This window comes from Crinia signifera, chromosome 9 (assembly GCF_055691185.1).
Source record: "Crinia signifera chromosome 9, ASM5569118v1, whole genome shotgun sequence".
Classification (NCBI taxonomy): domain Eukaryota; kingdom Metazoa; phylum Chordata; class Amphibia; order Anura; family Myobatrachidae; genus Crinia; species Crinia signifera.
The window spans coordinates 9,066,132-9,086,873 of record NC_139225.1 but is presented as its reverse complement, the minus strand read 5'-3'; the positions used below and the strand labels follow the sequence as shown (position 1 = coordinate 9,086,873).

The 20,742-nt window shown below is 40.5% G+C and overlaps 1 protein-coding gene across 4 annotated transcripts in view; it reads right to left on the bottom strand.

The window, feature by feature from the left end:
* The window catches only part of DENND1A (DENN domain containing 1A), a 593,192-nt gene that overhangs the window by 268,211 nt on the left and 304,239 nt on the right, over positions 1-20,742 (bottom strand). For all 4 annotated transcript variants that reach the window (XM_083161010.1, XM_083161012.1, XM_083161011.1 and 1 more), the window contains exon 10: positions 6,012-6,112. In XM_083161010.1, coding sequence (XP_083017136.1) covers positions 6,012-6,112 — 101 coding nt within the window. The remainder of the gene's footprint in view (positions 1-6,011; positions 6,113-20,742) is intronic.

The following is a 20,742-nucleotide window of genomic DNA, read 5'->3' as shown; positions in this document are numbered from 1 at the left end:
TTGTGCTATGTTTGTGGTAACTCAAAGCTCAGGATGGCAGTACAAGCTTGTGAAAGATTAAGGGTTTTACATTGTACAACTAGAATTCCAACAAGATGTACACGGTTACTTTGCAGCATCAAATCTAGTCTGTAAACCCCAACATGTTATATATCAGCTTTCCTTTTATGTGGTGCGAAGAATTCTTCACAGTAAACATTTGTAGGCAGCCACAATTAATCTGTGCCTAACGTGAGGACAAAGTCAGAGTGACACCTGTTTACTACAACCGCGGCTGTATTTCCCCACCGCAATCATTCACCTGCAATTGTAAGCAGTCTCTCTGGCTCTGACTCATACGGTGAAAAGAAACCTATAAATTAAAAAAATATACACATCTTGATTGGGCTATGGGATGGAGATGGGGAGTGGGGAGGGGGGCTAGGGGGTGAGAGAGACACTATTTTCAAGCATTATTTGTTTACATAATTATTTACCTTATATTATGTAATGCTTTATTTTTTGTATTGTTTTGTTACTATATTTCAATTATCTGTACAGTCTATTAATATACATTAATGAACTCGATGTTAGACTCATTTATACTGACATTATCCATTACTCTAGATTACCAATTTGATTCGATATTATCAAACTTCTAGTCGATGTGTTACAAAGTTTAATGGTAAAATGCCAAATTATATTTATATATTTATTTGTTTTATTAATTGGAAATAACGAAGCTGTACAACTTGTATATTTATAAAATGTATCTTATTGTGCATCATTCAGTGCCTTAATAATAATAATAATAATAATAAAAATTAGACATCCTAACTAAATAGACACGCCAACTCATAAAAAGGTATGTTAGATATGAAATATTATAATTTTTATTATTAATAATAACGTTTTAAATAAAAATACTTGATAGTCCATTTTTTTTTTAAATACAATTGTTGCATTCTCTCCAAAAAAAATCCAAACAATTGGTTCATCTTAGGTTTACTCTTAAATTTGAAAATCAAAGTCACTTTTGTAATTTATAAGTATTTTCAATGATTTACTGCACCTTGATTTTTTACCACTGTCCCCTAAAAAGTTTGGTCATAGAACGGCGTGGGATGGGATCAAGAGCTCCTGGTCATTAAAGAATATATCCCCAAATGCTCTGTGATACAGAGGTTAAGGGTCATAGAGTTGACATGAATTAGTTAGATAGTAAAAAGGTCAACAAATGGGAAAGGTCGCATGGTCAAAAGGTAGACATAAACAATAGGTTGACGTAAAAAAGGTCGACATTAGTTTTAAGGGTGTTTTTTGTTGTCTATGTCGAAATATGTCAACATGGACACCAGACAGTGTACCGCATTTGATCGCCGTGCTCCAGGTACACTATTATACGGTCACTCTAAATGAAAGAAAAAAAAAACCTCATGTCGACCTTTTCATGTGTCGACTTATTGACTGTTGAGCTAGTGACCGCATTCCGCTACAGATATGTCCAATACATCAGTTGTGCCAAACCGCTCCTCTTGGCGCGCAGGGTTGCATTAGACTTTTCTCGCACCATGCAAAAAAAGAAGCAATAAAGTATTAAAAATAATCTGAATCCAGGAGGCTGTTCTGATTAATTGGATATATGACACTTGTATACCAGGCACCTGAATCTGTATTTGAAACGCTACAATGTAGCAGCCTCAATTTTCCTAATACAAGTTCCCTTCTTCTCCGTATAGACTCATGAGCCCTACACACATAGCGATGAATGTAGGGCTTCCTAGCTGTGCTAGGCCGGGCAGTGCTAAGCGGCTGTCCCTCAGCACGCAGAGCTGACAGCCCACACACAGAGCGAGCGGTCAGCGCTGTGTTCTGAGCGAGCTGACAGCGCCAGTGTTCTCTGGTGGAGAACACTGGTGACCAGCAAGTTTGGTAATCATCCCCCTGTGGATTCATTGTTCCTGATTGTGAGTGTCCTTCTTTTCTGTCTGAGGCTAAGTGGATGTGAGACTCGCTAGACTGTTCTCTTCATTACCAAAGTGGGTTGCGCTATTGTCTGGTATGTATGTACATACGTACATACATACATACGTACATGCGTGCATTGCTTTGTTGATGATACAGCTTGCATAATGTGTCATACATATCTCCCACTTGTCTGTGGTCCAGAACGGTCTCTGACATGCCTGCCTACTGTAGTTATGGCTGGTGGTATTTCTATGGTTTCTGACCTTGTCCCTCCTGCTCCTAAACATTGGCACTTATTCAGATCTGATCGCAGTACAAATTTGTTTGGAAAATGGGCAAAACCATGTGCGCTGCAGGTGGGGCAGATATAACATGTATAGAGAGAGTTAGATTTGGGTGGGGTGTGCTGAAACTGAAATCTAAATTGCAGTGTAAAAATAAAGTAGCCAGTATTTACCAGGCACAGAAACAAAATAACTCACACAAATCTAACTCTCTCTGCACATGTTACATGTGCCCCGCCTGCAGTGCAGCACATTTTCCAAACAAATTTGTACTGCGATCAGATCTGAATAAAGGCCATTGTGTGCTGGAAGTCTGAGGCCTGAAAAGCTTTGCCGCTCTGTTCATTCAGATGTGATCCCCTCAGAGTCTTAGCTGTTTTCATATTTGTTTGACTGTATTGACAATTTAAACCTTCTTGTTCGATTCTTTGGAAAGTCTAACTTTGGGGGGGGGGGGGGGGGGGGGAGTTCTCAGTGCAGAAATGCATTAAAAATTATTATCTTTTATTTTCTGTCATTATTTATTCACCTAGTTATGTTTTGACAGGAAAATAGAGATCAATTAGCAACTTTGTTTTAAACGATGCAGAAAACCTACATCAAAATTTTTACAGAAATAGTACACATAGTTATTGCAAAAAAAAAATATCATACAAAGAAATCACAAAGGAGTTAAAAAAAAAAAAAGTATAGAAAAAAAAATATTGGCTTTTGGGTTTCCAAGCAAACATTCTTTTTCCTCATGAAGCATCATTAGTGTAAAAGTTAAAAGCACAAACAGAGCAGTGGGAGAAGCTTCCACTGTTTTCCATAACTCCCACAGAGCGGCTTCCTTAGTAACTTAATTATAAAATGTGATGAGGCATCAGCTCGTGTAGGACGGAGCGCAGTGCGGACTCTCTCACTGGAGGATAAGGAGCTACAGGCTCAAGGAATCCTGCGGCGTCTGTTTGACTTACGTGTCTTCTCTCTGTTGTGTTGATACTATTTTACACAGCAATTAAACTCATTAAAAGCACACACAATTAAAAGCATCTCTGTCCAAATTATTGGACAAGTTTGCCATATTAAGGTTCACACAACTGTACTATATACAGTATGTGTCAGCTGCATAAGCAGTATACCCACCGGCAAAGAGGCCAAGAATAACATCATTTTCTTATCATTCTGTTCCATAAAAGCAGGGAACGGAGTTAAAGATCTGTTACAAGTTCACATAGAGAGAAATTAAAGTTCCTTCAACCAATCCGCTGCCATATTTTCTTTCGAAATTGACCAAATGTATGTATGGCGTACAGATTGGGGATATTCGCCTCACTTGTCTACCAACTATTCACTTGGCTAAGTATGAGTTCCCAAATGGATAGCATCGTTCAACATAACTATTATTAGGTGGTTGAGAAAATATTGTCCGTGTGAAAAAACAGCCAACGGTATTGCGGAATTTATGTATGTAAAAGTGCAAGCTGCTTATGTCCACAAAGGTGCATCCTTTTGTAATTAACAATAAGCCTTATAAAAAGCACTTAGATCTGTTCAAACAGTATAATCCACTCCAAGTAGGATCTAAACAAGCAAGAGGTCATAACCAATGTGATAAACCAATGGAACGGCCGTTTGTGGGATTTTGCTAAAAATTGTATAACTATGACGGTATAGGACAGGGCCACAAAGGAATGGGCTTTGAAATCGATTGTACTGCGGTGTTTGAGCACGGAGCCGTCTAACATGAATACAGGAACTAGTTTACGTGTGCTTTCGTTAAGCCTTTCCAAAGAATGTAATGGTTACAAATATTGTTTTATTTCTTACATCCTGTTACTCCCACCCAATGAGATCATATTATGCTGGAAGACGTACTGGGTTCGCTTTCCGTCAAGAAATATTTATACTATCCGTTGCAAATAAAGAAGAAATATCAGTTCCGTATCATTATTCTCACGAATTTCAAAAGTATTTAAAAAAAAAACACACATTTTGGTTTCAAATATCTGATACGAGACTTTGGGCACCCTCGTTGTAGTTTTAGCACTGTCTCCAGATTTACCACGCTCTTGCTGACCAGTTTGTTGGAGTAGGAGTTTTGTTTTCCATTTACCCACTGGTTCAGCTGTTACAGTCTACTGGTGAGATCCGGATCACCTCTGCTCTTCACTCTCCGTACAATGGGGGTTATTCTAGTTCACTCTTTCTGACAAAATCCTTCTTAGATGGACAAAACCATGTGCACTGCAGGTGGGGCAGATGTAACTTGTGCATAGAGAATTAGATTTGGGTGGGGTTTTACTTCAAAGTGAGATCTATATTGCAGTGTAAAAATAAAGCAGTCAGTATTTTCCCTGCACAGAAACAAAATAACTTACCCAAATCTAATTCTCTCTGCACATTTTACATCTCCCCCCCCCCTGCAGTGCACATGGTTTTGTCCATCTAAGAAGGATTTTGTCAGAAAGAGTGAACTCGAATAAGGCCCAATATTATCTGTCTGCGCTGAAGTTGCCATAAGTGGTCTTAGAGTTATTTGCGAGGTGGATGTTGGGTGCTGACTAAGTAGTAATATGCGAGATTCCAGCACATAAAGATCTATACATTCTACAGAGCCTACTGGACCCTGGTAAGATTTGCACGAGCCGTTATTTTCTGATGCTAGACAAAGGTCCTGAGGGGTTTATTCAAACTTGATCACACGACTGTGATTTGCAGGCCGCGCGATAATCGACAGACTGCACATGCCTATGGCTCCTAGTACTCATGTGTGCGAGGCCTTTCTGTAATAAAATCTAGCAAATTTTTATTTGTTGGCAGTATGCGAGTTGATTAATAGAAAGCCGGTGTTTTGACGCGACCAGAGAAGTCATGTGATATCAGCTGCAGCCACGAACCGCTTGTTTCTAGTGCAGCCACCGACTAAGTCCTGGACTACACACGGACTGCACACACTGGAAAAATCATTAGCTGGATAGTGTTTTGTATTCAGATTTACAAGCTTTTCGCAGGCTTTTCACAGGGCGGAATTTCGCTCTGGCTGGACGGCGATTACTTGATCGCAGTTCTCTGCAATTTAGCAAACAACCGATCGGGGTCTGAATAAACCCCTTATTCAGAATTGTATGAAGCAGAAAGATTAACAATTGAGCAGTTTTGCGCCCACTGTGCATGTGTCGCACTTGTCTTGCGATGGTGATCGTTTGGTTTGCTAATGGATAAAACCATGCTGCACTGTAGGTGGGGCAGATGTAACCTGTGCGGAGAGAGTTAGATTTGGGTGGCGTTTGTACTTCAAACTGATATCTATATTGCAGTGTAAAAATAAAGCAGCCAGTATTTACCCTGCACAGAAACAAAACAACACCCAAAGGTAACTCTCTCTGCACAGGTTACATCTGCCCCACCTGCGGTGCACATGGTTTTGTCCACTAGCAAACCAAATGTACTATGCAAATAAACCTGTATCAGGCCCAGAGTACAGAAATTTCAAACCTTTGAAACAGCAATTTATAGGTACAATTAACAGAAACCGCCAAAGAGCCTTTTCAAAATTCTTTAGCAACAATGTAAAAAATGCTCCCAAATCTTTCACAAAAATTTCAAAGGCATTTCCAGCTCCCCCCAACCCACAAATATTATTTTATATAAATCTTGGTAGCGAGTCATGGCAAACCACGGGAACTCGGTGATCTTGTGCAGATACAAGAAACGTTTCCTAAATATTGAGTGCTGCCAAATGCCACCTTTGAACATGTTTCCCCTCAGAAGTAAATAAAACGTGGCCAGACTCACCAGCAGTAGTCCAAGAGGTGTGGAGGAAGAACAGGAATGTAAACATGTTGCCAGTACATTGGAAATAACATGGCGGACGACCCATGTATGCAGGCAGTCAGCTGCAGGAATATAAACATTGCAAGACTTAATTACAGTAGTAGTAATATTAATAATAACAATAATGGTAACAACAATAAATGAAGCAATTGGCACACTATTTTCTTCTCCCAACACGCCCTAGTGGATGGTAGGGCATCAAACACCGCCTCTGGTTAGGTTGGACTACCTAACCAGAGGCCTAGTTTTTTAGGGATACGGTCATTGGGTCTACAGCAAGTTGGTCGACAAGCATTGGGTCTACTCCATTAGGTCGACATGGGTCTAGGTCAACAGTCAAAAGGTCGACATGGGTTTTTTCACTATTTTTTGAGCCGATATGTGCTGACAGGCGGTATTTCATGCCCTACCATCCACTAGGGCGTGGTGGGAGAATAAAATAGTGTGCCGAGCGCATCGAGGCACCGTTCCCAAAGCATAGCGAGGGAAGCAAGGGGATGCGGTGCATTGGAAACTGTGTCCATGTCAACATTCGGGGAGAACCCCATGTCAACCTTTTGACTTTCGACCTATTACTTGTGTCTTCCTGTTGACCCGTCGACTTAAACTCATGTCGACCTAGACCCATGTCGACCCACTTGCTGTAGACCAAACGATCCCAACCCATTTTTTAGAGGTCTGAACTGACAACAGCACCAATGTCTATATAATCTCTTCCAGAAAGCTGTGTTTTATATTTGTAAAAAGTCTACACACACCTATTTAAATTGGAGTTTATTATGCTATAAACTCTCCAATCAAGATAAATCATATAAGACCCATTTCCAGCTTTGTTTGGCAACGAAAAGGACAAAATCCACATGTGAAATACACATTTAATTCCATATGCTTTAATAATGGTGCTGTGGCTGGGTTTAGGATTAATCGGGGTGGGCATTTAGCATCCCTCCAGTTGTTGATGAACTACAGTACACATCCCAGAATGCCTTGCCTTAGTTTTGCTATTTCACCTTGCTGAAAGGGATGCAAGGCATGCTGGGATGTGTAGTTCATAAACAGCTGGAGGGCCACTTATTGTCCACCCCAGGATTAATCAATCACATTTAAAATAATGGGCAAAGGTAACTGGCATACATTGGGCGTGGAACTGAGTTGGACCAGTATATGCCGGGTCTATATTAAACTAGTGTAGATAGATAGGATTTGCAGGGGTGGGTTTCCATAGAGGAGCTGAGTTAACACGGGGGTGACCCACTATATGCTGGTTCCATTAACCCTTTGAGTGCCGACATTGCCGCGAGCGATCCTCCAAACATCCGATAAAAAATACCAGCGCCACTCACAGCTACTGTTCTTTTAGTAGAAATGAATACAAATACAGCCAAGTGAATTAACGTTTAATGGAATATATCACCCAAAAAATAGAACAGGCACTGTGAGTGGCGCTGGTATTTTGCTGATCTCGCTCAGCAATGTTGACACTGAAAGGGTTAATAAAAAGGGGTTTGCTTGGCCACGCCTATTATGACAAAATCCCTTGGCACTCAAAGGGTTAAACTAGTGTAGATAGATAGGATTTGCAGGAGGAGGTTTACAGAGAAGAGTTGAGTTAAACAAGCAGGGGGGGGGGGGGGGGGGTAGGTAAAGGTGGAGCCAATTGTCAGAGGGGCAGGGCTTAAACCGTGGGCCTCAGCGATTTAAGCCCCACCCTCTATATAAAAACAGTTAATTTGTCTTTCAGAGGAATGGGGTTCTGGGTACTCAGACCCCCACCCCTGCGTAATGATTTATCTTTCCTGCATCCACAATGTCACAGACACCTGCAATTTCAAGAAGAGCACACTGTATGCGGACTTTATATTCAATAAAAAAACAAATAGGATATGCTGAAGTATTTTAATACACATAGAAAAGGTAGAAAGGATTAATTAGAATGCATCAAAAAATGTACATTCTTTAATAAAACTATAATTTTTTTGGTTGAAGTCGAACCAGCTGGCCTATACATAGAGCCACCACTGTGTGACGTTATACCAGTAGAATAATACACATAATGAGAGTTACATCTCTAGGTGATTAATAATCGCCTCTATCATCATAAGAAACTGCTTGCGTCGTCAAGTTCAACAGTAAACATATCTACGTGACGGCACAAATAGGAGTAAACTTGTACTTTAAGCAGTGGCTCATTTCCAGATTTCATAGAGACAATTCTAAGCAGCTGCGGCACAAGAACAAATGGCTGTTTGAAGCTTATATAATACTAGAATACAAAACAAGGCCCTTGCATTAAATAAAGATAGGCTAACAGCAAAAACCTTCTCTTAGTAGCTCTCCCCGAAATTAGTGACTTCAGCTACAATCATCCAGTTACCAAACAATGCAGCAGATTGGCAGTGTAATAGGCAAACACCGCAGCATTTTGTTATGGCAAACCATTTGATGTAATTAAATAAATGGGAGAATATTCCATAAGCAGTACGATAGAGGTTAAAATTAAAACTATTTCCTGACTATACTCTTCTTTCTTAATTACACCGTTATTTCTTCTTCCATTACACCGTTATTTCTTCTTCCATTACACCGTTATTTCTTCTTCCATTACACCGTTATTTCTTCTTCCATTACATAATGAACTACCACCCCAAGTCAGAGCCGTCTTAACATTGGTGAGGGCCCCTGGGCAAAGTAATTCACTGCCCCCCCCCCCCCAAGTAAATTAGTTACCTGGGAGCCAACTCACCCCCCCCCTCGTGAATTAGTTTTTTCCCGGGAGCCAAATGAAACACCCACCCCCCCTCTCCCCCCCCCGGATTTTTTAGGCCAGGAGCCCAAATTGCTGGTCCTGCTGCAACCTACCTTGTCCTCCTGCAGCAGTCCAGCACAACGTCAGTCCCTGGCTTCCCCCCTCCCCCGGCCATGTGCGCTGCGTTAGGGAGCCTCGGGAGCTGTAGTCTCACAGCTCATGCCGCCCGAAGAGCTGCCAGCGGTGTGGGAAACTACACCGTCCGGAAAGGACACGATATGCGCCCCCGCCCCACCACCCAGATCCCTGCTGTTTTTCCCATTGGGTTGGGCCCCTAGGTCCTCTGGGCAAGTGCCCATCGTGCCCAATGGGAAAGACGGCCCTGCCCCAAGTGGTGTCGCAGAGTCTGTTTCTTGGGGTCCCTGTCAGAAATTAGACAAATTTGTGGTTTCAAAACTAATACTTACAAGCACTGTTTGAAGTTAAATAAAGTTTGAATAACACATTTTGTATTAAAATGTATTTTTGTGTCCGTGTAGCATAGTTTATCCTTGAAAACATATTTAAGAAGAACCTCACAAATATTTGAATATTTGATGTGCGCTTCATGCGGTTCTAGATGACAAACACAAAAACCTCCTATTTTGATCTGAACATCAAGGAAATAAGCTCGTATAGTTCCCACGCCAAACAATAACACAATCATGGCTGTTATTTCTTAATGCCCCAGCAGCTTTGCCTTTTTAGTTTTTGTTTAGTTTTTTTTTTTCTATAACAAGCTTATGAAAAATGGGAAGAATAATCATTCCATTTTGATCCTGAAAATGAATTTATTTCGACATCATTCTAGAATAGGGTGAGCGCCTTTCCGGATTTCTTTGGATCTGTGTTAGATCAGTGAAATGACAAATTAGGCAAACAGTGTGTGTGTGTGTGTGTGTGTGTTGTTCGCTCACAATGGAAGGAGCTTCATCTGTGTAGGCGTGGGATGCTTCCAGCTACAAGGTCTTGCCTTCTGCTGAGCACAGTTTGAGATAAAATAATGCTACTTATTCTTTCTGATGGAATATGCAGAGCCTGGTGTCTATCTCCCAGCGCAGACAGCTCTTCCCAGCATGCCTCATTAGCACAACAGTGGATTGTACGGTGTTTAGCGGGACAATAATGTACGCTACCATTTTGTCACTGTCCAACACACTATAAGGAAATGCCCCAAGTGGTTATAAAGTTGTCATGGATGAGAAATAGTTTAGCAAGAGATTTAATGTCGCACAGTGCAAATGTCATTAACTGGATATGTGTTATCTATTAAGAAAACAGACAAATGTAATAATTAAGGGACACAAATTGGACTTCCAGTTCCGGCTTCTGTGGGAGAGGACACGGGATAGAGGAGCTCTGTGGTGTGTGATCCGGGCGGCAACCCAGTTTCACTGCAGCGTGGGCCAACTCACCGGAGGACATCACCGGGACCCCCAGGCTTCCCCACTGCTGTGTGGAGAAGTATTTCTTTCCATGACTAAATGCTGGGGCTCAGTTTCCAAGACGCCGCATGCTCCCAAGATGGCGGCTGCACCACCAGCAACACCCATCTCTGCACAGGATGCGCAGACCTCCCTGCCAGGACCCAAAGATGTTAGTCCTCCCCTCTCTGCTAGCCCCGCAGACCCCCTGGCGTACTTTCCGACCTCCTCCCAAGGCACTGACACCTACCAGGAGATGGTTAAGACAATTAGAGACACCATGGAGCCGATGTTCCAGCAGCCGGCTGACACTTTCAGAAGCTCTATAAATGAGCTGAAAGACCACCTCTCCCAGCTCAGCAACAGGGTCTCACAGGCTGAATCACACTTGGGGTCCATGTTCCATGATGTAACTGATTTAAAAGCAGACAATGCTGCATTGCAAAAGTCAGTATATACCCTGAACAATAAGGTCGAAGATCTGGAAAACAGATCCAAGCGGAATAACTTAAGGCTGGTGGGGCTGTCTGAGAGGGTTAAGGGGACTGCTTTGCACCACTTTATTAAAATCGTGCTTCTGGACCTTTTACAAATTGAAGAAGATTGCGCTGATATGGTAATTTAACAGGCCCACCGTATAGACCCAGACCGCAGAGATGAGAATTCTCGCCCAAGAGTGACTATATTTAGGTATTTAAACTACAGTACCTTCACAAGGAGCTCATATGGAACGCCTCCAGGAAACAGAAAACCCTGCAGTGGGAGACTCATAGGCAATTGTTTCAAGACTATTCCGCGGAAGTTACTAGGGCCAGAAAAGTGTTTTCCACCATATGTGCTAAATTAACAGCAGAAAACCGCAAGTTCGCCCTTCTGTACCATGCCAGGCTCCGCCTGTTTGAGGGGGACTCTTTCAAAGACTTTTCTACTGTGGGGGATGCTCAAGCTTATCTTCAAGAGCGATTGGCTGGAGTTGCAGGGGAAGATTGATTCATACCTGTGGCCTACAGGGAGAAACGACTTGATTTATGATACATTCTTCCAGAAAAGGATAAAGCTGATTTCTTCTTTTTTTTTTTTTCAGTTTTTCCCAGCTATAGGAACAATCATCTATTTCTCAGCGGGTATATCATTTTAGAATGATAGGGATAAGCTGGTTTTTGTCCTGCGGTTGTGCAGACATGGGTCTCACGTGGCGAAAGCCAGAGGTGGGCCGGTTCGGTACAAAAAAAAAATATAGCAGTGTCACGTTTACATTATAACATAAGTTCACAGTATACTGTTTATTAACTTTGGGGTGCCAGATCGACTGTGTTGCCTGTGGAGTGAATATGTCGTAGGTGTTATATCTAGAGATGGGGCGTTCGCGAACGAAGCAGATCTTTTGGGTGATCACTTAAAATAGTGAGTGAGCCGCCGATCCCAAAAAGGTGACCCGTCATTCTTTTACATTCCTTGATTTTTATATATATATATATATATATATATATATATATAGCCAGACATAAATTATATTCTAAGAAGGTGAAGGGTGGTTTGGGGATTTCCAATGTTTCGACTTTTACAAATTCAGTATTCATGAGATACATACTAGATTGGTTTCATGGTACTGAATTATATAGCCATAAATCGCTGGAGGAAAGCGTGTTTGCACCATATTCTCCCGCCGCCCTCCTGCATGTTCCAAGTTCTGAATTACTCCAGGAGATACTGTAGTAGAGAACCTTCTATTTGCCGACACTTATGGTTCATGGTTAGCCATCAAAAAGAAATTGAATCAAAGTTACCAGACCACGAAGTATGCACCTTTCTGGGGAAACCCTAAATTCCAACCAAGTTTGCTCAACTTGGGATTTGTGAGATGGAAATCAAATGGGATATTTGCAATAAGAAACATTTTCGACCCAGGGGGATCCCTGCTCACATTCCAGGACCTAGCCCAAAAATTCTCCTTACCACATGGGGAGTTTTTTATGTACCTCCAGGCCAGGCATTATGCCCAATCCATGCAGTCACCTACATGTATGCTCCAATCTAATGTTCCAGACCCCATACATTCAGTGTTTTTACTCAGTTCCACGGGGCCCTATAGACTTAAAGACCTATACCCGGACTTGTTGCCAATTGCATATGACACAATCTGGAATGCTATCCCCTCTAAGTGGGCAACAGACATACCTCAGGTTGATTCCCATCAAGTCCTTGCAACAAAAAAAAAAATAGAAAAAACACTTAAAACACTGCATTCGACAATGCTCCAGGAGGTTCACATAAAAACCCTACATAGGGTGTATATCTCACAGTCCCAGAGGAAATGCTGTGCCGGGGGATTTGGGGATATGTCTTAAGTGTTAAAATGTTACACCGGGCTGATTACGGGATGATCAGAAATATGTAGGAGTGGCGCAACTCGCTAAAATGGAGACATATCGTACAATATTCCTGGCATTGCATGAAGCGAATTGGATGTCTAGAGTAATTTTATGTGTGTGATAAAAGTGAAAGGTTTAAAGGCACAGAGAGTAGGCACTGACATCTGGCAATTCAGTATATGCAATTAGCAATTTATCTCAGCCCAAGATCACATTGCTGTGTGTGTGTGGCCATGACTTTACCACTGGTTTTTCTGTTACCAATGGGTAAGTTTGCCTTTACACAATGGAGATGTTGCCCAAAGCAAATTCTACTTATCAATTATTTAGAACATTCTAGATAGTAGCTAGAATCTGAAAGATCGGGTGTTCCCTCCACAGGTGCCAAGAACAAACTACAGTAGTGATGCGTCCCTCACAGATGATTAACAATCCTCTTCTCCGACCACACAGCACATTATATGGTGGTAAGTGAAATAGCAAATAAAAATACCATAAGTTCCTATAAATAAGCAACGTCTCCTCTTCTCTGTGAAGTAATGATCAACAGGAGTAAAAGGCTGGAATGACAAGGTTCTCCAAAATACTTCAAATCTTAGTATTTGACTTAACTTGATCAGGAGGGAATCGCACAGCATTCGATTTAACTACATAGTACAGATTTGTACTATATAGTCTTGCCTTCACAGCCTATTTTTCTATTCGAATTACACTAAACGGGAGCACGTATCTGTATTGAATAGAGATTGAATGTGGCTGAAAACCATTGGATTTTGATTCCATTATGACAATATAAAAAATTGAAAGGAATACCTAACCGTGAGTCCACACCTTTATTTTAAAATGCAATGCCGATTCAACTCTGATGCGCACTTCCGATAAGTGGAAATCGAACCGAAACATAGAATCGGGATCGAATTGCAAAGCATTCGCGCTGTGTGTACACACTTTAACGCTCTGTACATGTTACATTTGCTACACTTGCAATGCACATTGTGTTGTCCATTTGCAAACAAAAGGCGCTTCGCGACCAAATATGAATTATGACGAATATCAGGACAATGTCTCCAACTTTTAGAGGAACAATGGGCAATTGTGGAATTTCTAAGGCTATTTATTATTAATCATCATGGGGACCATTTAAAGGCTATTATCATTATTGGGGGGATTCAATGCAAAATAGCAACCGTTTCTGCAGAAAAAGACGTGGATTCTGAAAAGTCAGAAAAAAAAAACATTGAATAGATCAAAAGCAAAATCAATCTATTGTTCATGAAAATGGCCAATATTTTCAAGAATTGGAAATATCTCCCTGGATTGAATACTTCACTAAGTTGGAAACAAACTGGAAGACATGGTTTCCCCACCATAAGGTTGTAAAGTTGGTGTCAATGCCACATCACTGACTCACAACTCTAGGACAGTTACATAACCCATGATGTTCCATGATGTTGGTTGTGTTGGACAATACGAACACAGAAAAAGGGACACTTGACCTGTCTAATATTTATTTTATACAACTTCACACAGTACTTAACTTCTGACCTCCCTGTATCAGAGGCACACATTAACATACTGAAATTCCTTCAGAACATTCACAAGGAAGTTGCCCTATGTTTTACTTAAAGCACTGCTGTGATAACACACATCTGCAACCGGCTCATTTTTCACCAGAAGTAGGACTAAAGAGCTCTTTTATCTTTGCAACCCACCAATGTAAAGACAAAAACAATCTGCAAAACTACCAGTTTCCTAATAATCAGTCATTTGTAATTTTAAAACACCACAGCGCTTCTAATTTTTCATTCAGCCACATGACATATTGTTTAGCGTTTAAAGCACGACACTCAAAACATTATGAATGGATTCTGCCAAAAGTTGTCTGTGTGAGACAACTTGAAAGGCATTAATTACCTTACTGAATGGAGGTTACTCTCTTGTGTTATAGCAAGTGCTACAAAACACACTGCAATGTGACATTGAAACATTACAAGCAACTATTTAAGTGGCATCCCAATTAACTATATCTTTATGAATGAGTGCAGTACCTGTGTGTTGCATCATGTTAAGGTATTCAATCAGGAAGACGAGCAGAAGCCAAGTTTGACAATAAATTAAAGGTGACATCCACCAATGTGAAAGGTTCTAAATTGCAACAAGAAGTTTTTAACAAGTTTTAAAAGACCAAAGTTTAATGATCAGTGATTAATGCTTTACAGTAAGTATAACATATGTTGGCCTATCAAATGGGTAGTGAGGAAATATTGCTTAACTCTCAAATTACCTATAAATATTCCAAATACTGTATTAATGTACAAACTAAAAAAGTTTAAAAAGTTTGCTCTTGATTTACTAAGTTGTGCCATTTTTTAAGCCGGCGCTGCCTATTTGTATTTAATACTGTTGCCGTTTTAAAAGTTGTGATCAAATCTGGCAAGAGGCTTCAGCTTGCGAAATCTTCCAAGACTGGTAAATCTAGCATTTTAATATTAAACAGCTGTATAAGAAGGGTATGATCATACGGAAATGTCTTTTCATTTTTGGAAGCTACTGTAAAAGTTATGCCATAAAGATCTACATAATAGTTTCACATAGTGAACGAAAGAGAAGGAAGGATCTATGGTCAAAGGAATGTGAACCAAAAAGTGACTTTTAATATGTAAAAGGTGCTAAAAATGTCCTTTAACCTAAAGGAGCCTTCAGATACTCTTCCTACAAACTGAAACCTGAGCGGAATAGATTTAAAAATAAAAACCTATAAAACGAGATTCTGTTTTCTTAAAAAAAAAAAGTGTTAGATAAATCAAAATTTAGCGACATTCATTAAAACATCGGCATAAATGATGTATAACCACAGAAATTGTTCACTTTTGCAGAAAAGTGTATTATAATTAAAAAAGAAAAGAGAAAACATAGAGGAAGATCAGAACAGCATCCGACAATAAGGTCAGGAGGACACGACAAAGTCTAGAACTGTGGTCGACATTGCGAGAGCAAAAGGGCAAAAGATCTGCAAATGAGCGTTTTTCAGAAAGCGTTGAGGAAAAAAAAAGATCAAAAGCCCACAGAAAAGAAACCTTCTTCGCTCCATCCTCCAGCAGATACAAATGCAAATTTCGCTGCTCCTTTCATCCGGCTTTCTTCGGCAGAACAATATATGCGGCAGAAATTTCTCATTCATTCCTCAATGTAAAGGTGATATGACAGATAAATATCTTCCTTGGTGTACAACAGACATTCAGCCATTCTCAGATTTGAAACCACATGGAACAATATTAGGTTCCCAGCCTCTGAGAGTAGTAACTCAAAGGAGGCTTGGCGCTCTAATGGGTACACTTGTCAGTTACAGGTCCGTGAGCTTTTATAGGTTCTTTTAACAACTCCATCTTATTTTTACATTTTAAAGTCAAGATCCTTCATTGTATCAGAGTAAAATAAGTGAAACGTTTAACCCTTCCCCACTTGGATGTGTTGTAAAATATTATATGAAGTAGCTAATCTACAAAGGTGAATGACAGATTCATATTCAAGATGACTCCCGGAATCAGTTTTTTTTGTTGTTGTTTGTTTGGGTTTTTTTTTGTGGATTTTGTGTAGTTTAAACCGCAATTTGTCTGGGATGATTTATGGTATTTGGCCATCAAGGTAAAAAGTAAAGGAAAATGCATCACTTCACTGCACAGTGATAACAGATGTAATACTTTTAATAGTCAACTCGAAATATGCATCATGAAAATTTTCTTTTTCATTTTACATTTGTAATGAAGTAGATGATGCAATTTACTAATGTAGAAATATTGCTAAGCTGTTCTAGTGACAAAAACACTGACCAAAAAACATGTATGCAGAAAAAAGTCGCAATTAATGTCATACAACCAATGTTGAAGAGCTACCCTGTAGGCAATGTAACTTTCCCAGTAAAAACATGTAAATGAATCGTCATGGAATCCTGGTAATACAGTATAACCTAAATATAAAAATTTTGGTATATACTTCATTTAACTAGAACATGAGTAAGATGTAATAGGGTGCTATTTTACATAAAGTCGGAATTCACATGCGTTTTGGATTTTTTTAGAAACGAAAGTGTGCAATTTTTAGACATGTGTGGTTTTAAGTAATGATAATGCGTGATTTTTTAGACATGGAAGTGTGCTGTATTTTAGTTAAAAAATAAATAAATAAAAAAGTGGGGTCCCCCCTCCTAAGCATGACCAGCTCCAGACTCACTGAGCCAGACCTGGTTCCAAAGATACGGGGGGCAAAAAGCGTAGGGGACCCGGCTCACTCTGCTGTCATTGCAGGGTGAGCTACGGCAGAAGATCACGGCTGGAATGAGGAAGGGTAATCTATATTGGTGTAAATGGAATGTAATAAAGTTATACTTTTCTTGGTGTGTGTTTCTTTATTCTTTTTACAAGTGAACTACAAGTCTAAGGGGACCCATTAATTAGTGGTTCGATTGTAAAAAGCTAATTTAACCTCTATCAGCCCAGCGTCCACCGCCCTGGGATGCCGGGGGACAACCCAGGACATCAGCCCTGGACAGGGGGCCCCCCTTTAATGGGGGGGGGTTCTGACTCCCCCACAGACCCATCCAGGGCTGATTAGCCACTGTATAAATTGTGTCCCTCGGCTGTGGCATGATACCGCTGGCTGTTGGAGCCCGATGTTGTTTCCAAAATACGGGGGACCCCCAGTTTTTTTGGCCCCTGTATTTTTGGAACCAGGGCCATTCCAAGAGACTATTGTTAGCTTCTTAAATACAGGGGACCCTTGTGCTTTTTGTCCCCCGTATTTATGAAACCAGTTCCGGCTCAATAAACCCAGGGTAGGTTATGCTTGTGGCCATTTTTTTTTATTTCACCTAAACACATTTTTTGGACAGAATCATGCACGGATCTCACTGATCTGTGCATGGTTCTGTCAAACTCGCCAAGCTGGACCTTGCCTATTTGTTTTGCAATTTTTGGTAATTTTAAGGGTGCGAATTGAAAATTTGCACGCTATGATAGTTGTGGTTTTGCTGTTTTCTATGGGAAAACATCTGGTTGCAATTTTTAATGTGCAATCTTTTAAGACAGGTCAAAATGTGGGAATTTCGAGGCAACAAGTGAGATTTTTAACGCAATTCCCACCCTATTATTTTTGGAAAACGTGCAAAATCGCCCATTTTTGACCAAAAATTGCACGTCTAAAAAAAAATATGGGTATATTGAGGAACAGCTATTACAAATTTATAATATCAGAAATAGGGTGGCCCCAAAACTGCCAGGATTTCAATCCCGGGATTGGAGTATCCAATCCCAGGATTTCAAGATTAGATTGTGCATGCGTGGTCTAATGCCAGCCAGCGTCTGAGCACCCGCTCAAACGCTGCCCGGCTGTTCCCGACACCTGGCCTGCGGCCCCACGCAACATGACAGTCAGAGGTCATGCTACGCAAACCGCATCACTGCCGTCCGCCATCCCCATGAGTGTCACACTTTCAGAGGCATCTCAGCTAAGCTGCACAGCCCTGCCTCCCGCTCCGCTTGCTGCAATTTTTTTAAATTTAGCCAATCACGGGAATGAGCATTTTCAATCCCAATTCCCGGGGTTGAAAAGATGCCCGGGATTAGCATTCCTAATCAGAATCTAGATCTTGCTGCTTAGATCCAAGGTGGTACCAGATCCAGACAAAATGCATAGAAGAGTAGTTTATTGAAAGAAACAACTAAAGCCATGCTAAGGAGTTTTGATTTGAGACAGTAATATACTGTAAACTACATGTTGCTGCCTCCTTTGTTTGTGTCATCACCTTTCAGACCTTTATTGTATCCTTTGGTTTGTGTTTGCTCATTTTAGATTATTACTGTTAAACTTACATGTTATGTTGTTCTATTAAACAGCATTGCAGATTTAGTGGCGCCGGGGCCAGATTGGCCATAGACTCTCAGGGAAGATTCTCAGGAGACCGATGCACCTATGAGGCCACCTGTCCGGAGGTTAGGCCCAGTCTCCTTCACAAGCGACCTTTGCCTGTTCACAGAGCTTAGTACCCAAGTGGCAATCAATTTGGGATCTACAAGATATTTGTTTAACTAAAGTACTGTGAGACTGATTGCACCTTGAACTTGAGTTTGTAGTTTACACTAAAGAAAAATGAAAACTGTGGATGAATAGTTGTCGGTGTATGGTTTATTACCTTGGTAAAATAATGCCGTCTCAAAAGAGATCGAATCTGTCCAGGATTTCCATCAAAGCTAAGTAAGCTAGACTAAGGGGATTATCTCAAAACCACGCAATTTATCTGCTCTGCAGAGGACAGTATCTTCTCTGCAGAGGAACCTACATGAGGCAGAGATTCAAACAGAATCTGGTGAGGGTGAGAATGTGTTTATACCACTTATAACCAACAATTTTACTCTTCAATTCTAGTGCCTGCAGATTTCTGTAAGTGCCTGCTTCACTATGACGATCAACAATCCCAAGGGATAAATTGTGAGGGTTGGATGCGTAGATTTTCAGATGAACTGCTTATCTCCCGTGGCCAGCTTTTCGTGGTTACGAGTTAGCAGTTTTATGTATTAATCCCTGAAGGGAAAACTGCAAATATTATTTACAAAGATATTCTGTGATCAATCTCAACAATACAAAATATACAACACAATATTAGCTGCCACTAGTATCTTTGTAAAATGCAAGAGCAAAAAGAAATATCTACACAAGCAAAGTCATGGGCAAATGCTAGTAAACGTATAAAACCCATCAAAAATATAATATATGGCCTTCAACTTTAAATCAACCAAATAACAGACGTAACTGTATGTTTTCAGAAATATTTAAAATTATAATTTGATAGTATAATGACAACGAAACTCTTCCACACGAGGTAATGGCTTATGTACTGGTCATGTGGCACGGTGCGATGTGTGGTTGCTGTGCGGCTAAGATAAAGGGAGGAAATTTAAGCACCTTCTAACTGTGCAGATGAAACCAGATCTCCATTGGAACAACAGCACTTCCAGACAGGTTTGTTTGATAAGATGGGAGCTTAATGCCACTTAGGTTCCATCAAGACTCTGACAGATAAAAGATGTTGAAAACCCAAAAGTGCTATTTTCTTTAAAATGGCAGCACATCAATACGAAAACCCAGCTTTATTCTGTTCAAAGTTCACCGCTCTACATTTCAAGATCTACCAATCCATAAGATCGTGCATTTCCATCTCCGGGAGAAGAGTGATTTCTCATTCTTTGAGCTGTTAATGCGTATTGACTGGTTTTCTTTTTAGATGGTAGAACTGAGGCTGATTAAGTAAAACATGTTGTTTTTTTTCTGATGAAACACTAAATACACAATGTGACTTTGGAAATGAAAATATGGTTCTCACCACAATGCTGCTCCTAACGCGCAAGGTTCATGCATGTCTACCTGGGATATAGTATAGCTCATAGACATTGCCTAGGTAGACCATCAGAAAGTCGACATTGACAAAAGATTGACACTGAAATGTCAACACATGATAAGTTAGACATGATTTTTTGTTTTTTTTGGTTGTGACAAAATCGACAGCTCAGCATGTGGATTTAGTGTAGAGTGCTTTGCTCTACAAGCTTCAGCCCCATCAACAGTCCACATGGGTGGAAAGTAGAGCTATGTGCGGGTTCTGATTTATCCGGATTTACTCAGATCTCAAAGTGGGATCTTCTTGGCTTTCACATGTTTTGGATCAAAAACGTGACAGTCAATAAGATCCTGTTTTGAGGAGATCCGGGTAAATCCAAACCTGTACATCTCTAGTGGAACGCATGAAAAAGTCCACAAAAGTTGGAAAAACTCATGAAAAACTCATGTCAAGTTGGTTTGACGTAGCTTGCGGTTATAGCACATGGAATCTGCATTATGAATGGCCTTTCTTGTCAGTAGCACAAAAAAGTATTGTAGTAAGAACTCTACATTATCTTATTACAAAACAGACAATCCCGAGTGAACAACCTCAAAGGCTGACTGGCAACTGTCAGCCTGGGGGAGCAAAGACAAGCTAGTGGCCCAAACTTGGTTTATCTAAAGTGGGTGTAGTTTAAAAAGCCAACGCAATATATAAAGAATAGTTCAAAGCAAATACA